Here is a 3,519-nt window from a genome sequence, read left to right as displayed (position 1 = left end):
GAGCCGCCTTACCAAGAAATTGCTTCTCTTTTAATTCAGAAAAGGTTGTAGGCTGTCACTCTTCCAGCCTGAACCCATGGAGTACTAATATCCACAAACCATTAATAGCACTCCCTGTGGGAAAATGTCTATACATTTTTACAGTTTGATATAAGTATAGTAAAATTAATATGCAAGCTATTTACTTTTAATATTTCTACATAAAATTTAAGTCAAGATCTATTAAATGGTAAATGATTGTACTTATTTATTCACCTGCCTCATGTTTTATTTCATTTTAAATATCCTAAATTTAAATTTTATTGTATTTTATACATTTCAATTGATTGTACTGTATTGCAGGATATGGAGATTTCATCACATACTACAGCACAGTGTATTTTGTTATATTTGACGTACATTCTACTGGTGTTTTGTACTGAGATCATACAATCTTTCATTATCTAAGAGTATTAATTACTTGCTTGGTTGCTTTATAATTTTCATTTTATGTAATAATGAAATAAACATTAATGTTTGGAATTTCAAATTTCTTTCATATATGATTTGTATCTAATAAAGATGTGAAAAAGAGAATGTCTTATCTTCACTTCCGCGTCACCCTAACCCTGACCTCCCCGCAGCCCACAGCTCTTGTCATAGTCCAGGGACCGTGTTCCGTTACTACAGGAAATGGGGCCAGTTCAATGGGAATACACAGATAGCAATTGGAGACATAGAGATTTTATTCTCGACCACTGCGATAAAAAAGAACCACAGTCACGTGAGTCACACAATTTTCGGGTTGACACTGCTTAGGAGTTATGCTTACACTATGCTGTAGAATAACTCTGACATAAATTTATATATATTAAATAAATGCACATACATAAATAACGTGTCTAAATAACAATGTACATATCTTAATGAAAATGAACTTTATTGCTAAAAAAGTTAACACACAGATACACACAATGGGATCATAAAATGTTGAAAAATAGAGATGGGGAGAGGAACACAGACGTAGAGAAAAGGAGGAATGGAGCTAGAAAAGGACAAATGAACAGAGGGACATTAGAAAGGAGAAAGTGGGGAGAGGGGGAGGAAGGGAGGTAGGGAGTGGGGAGGGAGGAAGGGAAGAACAGAGGGAGAAAGGGAGGCAGAGACACAGAGAGGAAGGCAGAGAGAAAAGCGGTCTTCTGCCTCCAGGACCAGCAGGACCTTGCACTCCGGGAAAATGTTGGGTGCCCAGTGCGGGCTAAGGGCTCGGCCCACAGCTGCGTCGGCCTGCGGGGCGCTCACCGGCCCTCCGGATCCCCAGTCTGGGTCACTTCATCCCGGAGCAATTCAGACGAATTTCGTCTCCCAAGGAATGAGCCAATTGCCCAGAGAGCAATGAGCCGAGACTCCGGTGATTGTCCGTTTTTCATCCACACGGTTCACAGATGACATAGCCCCACGTTGAGCCTGCAACAGAGCGCGAGGCGGATAGTCCTGTCCACACAGGAGTCACACTCAGGCTGATGAAGCGTGGTTTCGGGTTCCACGTTCCTTTGCCCTCTGCAAGGGGGCCTGTTGCTCAGGTGTCTCTGGCCCCCCGAAAGAGAGATTATGTTGACTGTTTGTTTCCCGAGCTCTGTGGGGACCCAGAAACCTCCAGGGAAGCGTGGAAAAGCAGCACCGTGTCTTCGTTCTCCTTTCCAGTTTCCAAACAGGTCACAGTGGAGACTCCCCTTGTCGCAGGAGACAGGAATCCGTTGTCAGGCCGTGATGCTCCGCACGTTTCTTTTCTCTGCGGTTTCGCTCTCGTTTTCTACATGAAAATGAACGAGATCCACACACCTGCGTGCGTGAGACTATCACGGCAACGGCGACACCCACAGGCATTGCCGCCTTCACGGAGAGGGCCTGAGAAACTCAAGACTGTCATGGAGGTTCAGTTCCACGCTCCACCCTTCAGGGTGGTTTCTTCCTGAAAACGTGTGCGAGTCAAGACAGCGGCTTCTAGTTTTCATAGAATCCCTGGAGAACGCAGAGAGCGAGCCAGCCCCGAAGCCCCTCTGTCCCCTCCAATCTGGCCCTACGCCCACCCACCCCACAAGGCCCTGGTCCTTGTGGTTTTCTGCTTCTGAGACTTTTCGGCTACCCCGGGACCTGGGGCCCGGGAGCTCATGCATATTCATGAAGGGGTGAAGCTGTTGGGTCTTTCCAAGGTTCTCTGGCTGGGCCGGCCTCCTGGCTGTACCTCCCTGCAGCGCAGAGGCCGACTGAGGCTCACCGGAGCTGGCCGGCCTCTCTCTGCCCGTGTCTGTCCGTGAAATTCCGGCCAGGTGCTCCCGCGATGCTCTCCCCACACCCTCCGACAGCCCTTTCCCCGCCGAAGCCCGAGGACGAGGACGGTGGAGACTCATTTGTAACCTGAAGGAAAAGATGCCCTGCCAGCGTGCTTTGAGCGGAACCCATACCCGAACTGGGAGAGACTTGCCTTTTGGAGTCCAGGATTCAGATTTCGTGTCAGAATCGAAGGTCCAGGCATCCAGGCCAGGGTGGCAGGGACCCGTGCACGCAGGCCGCCTGTGCAACGCGACCCCGGCGGGCGCCACCCTTCTCCCTCCTTGGTCACCTTCACCCACACCAGGGCATGGGGAACATGGGGCTTTCGTGAGCCAGGCAGCAAGGGTCGCCCCTCTGCTGCAGCCCAGCCAGACTTCTGCCCCAAGCCCAGAAGGAATCTGCCAGGGCACTTGGGGATTTTGGGTTTGCTGCCCTGGCTCCTTCGGAAGTGGCGCTGTCCCACCCTCAGACACCTGGGTGACCTCTGCACCCGAACAGATGGCAGGGGGACCAGGACCCGCAGTACAGGTGCGTGCTCAGTGGGACAGCCTGGGCCCGCTCAGGCTGGGTCACAGGACCAAGGTGTGCTTGCGCCGCACACGTCCCACATGAGTCCGCATTGGGGCTGGGGCCAGGGTCCCCAGGTCGCCAGGACAGCGTGGGAACCCGAAGCCGAGGCACATCTACCTGCGCAGCTCGCACCCCTGAGGCCTCTGCGTAGCAGAAGCAGATGCAAGCCATCCAGGTGCCCTCCTAACTGCTCCAGGAACCGGAGCGTTCATCTGCACTCACATCCACCCTGTTCTACGAGCTCCTGTTGACCCCAGAATTTCAGGAAAAGGCACAACCTTTCCTAGCAACGGAGCCACTGGGGGAGCTGAAGGACTTGGAAGAGCCCGCTTTTCTGGAACCACTCCTCTGCCAGGAAGAATACCTGGCTCTGCTGAAGGAGCTTTAGGACGCGGGGTTGGGACGGGGTGGGGGCAGGGCAGTGGCCCCTCTTTCGCGATGAACCTCTGGCTCGGTTTGGAGAGGCGTTTCTTCCCTTCCAGCTGGCATGTCTAGGATCCCTGAGATCCAGGTCCCGCGAGAGACTCCACACAGAGGAGGGCTGTCATTCTTTCCTGAGCATCCCGGGGATCCCAGAGCCCGCTCAGGTACCCAGAGATGGGCCGTCTACTGCACATGCGCGGGTCCTGCAGGAAG

General features: G+C 52.1%; 1 protein-coding gene across 1 annotated transcript in view; it reads left to right on the top strand.

The window, feature by feature from the left end:
* Window positions 1-3,271, top strand: part of LOC105518654 — a 12,618-nt gene extending 9,347 nt beyond the window's left edge. The window contains exons 4-6 of the mRNA XM_011951730.1: window positions 1,684-1,825; window positions 2,346-2,841; window positions 3,080-3,271. Coding sequence (XP_011807120.1) covers window positions 1,684-1,825; window positions 2,346-2,841; window positions 3,080-3,271 — 830 coding nt within the window. The remainder of the gene's footprint in view (window positions 1-1,683; window positions 1,826-2,345; window positions 2,842-3,079) is intronic.
* The last annotated feature ends 248 nt before the right edge of the window (window positions 3,272-3,519 follow it).

Source organism: Colobus angolensis, unplaced genomic scaffold, assembly GCF_000951035.1.
Source record: "Colobus angolensis palliatus isolate OR3802 unplaced genomic scaffold, Cang.pa_1.0 Scaffold325, whole genome shotgun sequence".
NCBI classification, from domain to species: Eukaryota; Metazoa; Chordata; class Mammalia; order Primates; family Cercopithecidae; genus Colobus; species Colobus angolensis.
Note: the sequence above shows the minus strand (reverse complement) of the source record. Positions and strands in the feature narration are given on the sequence as shown.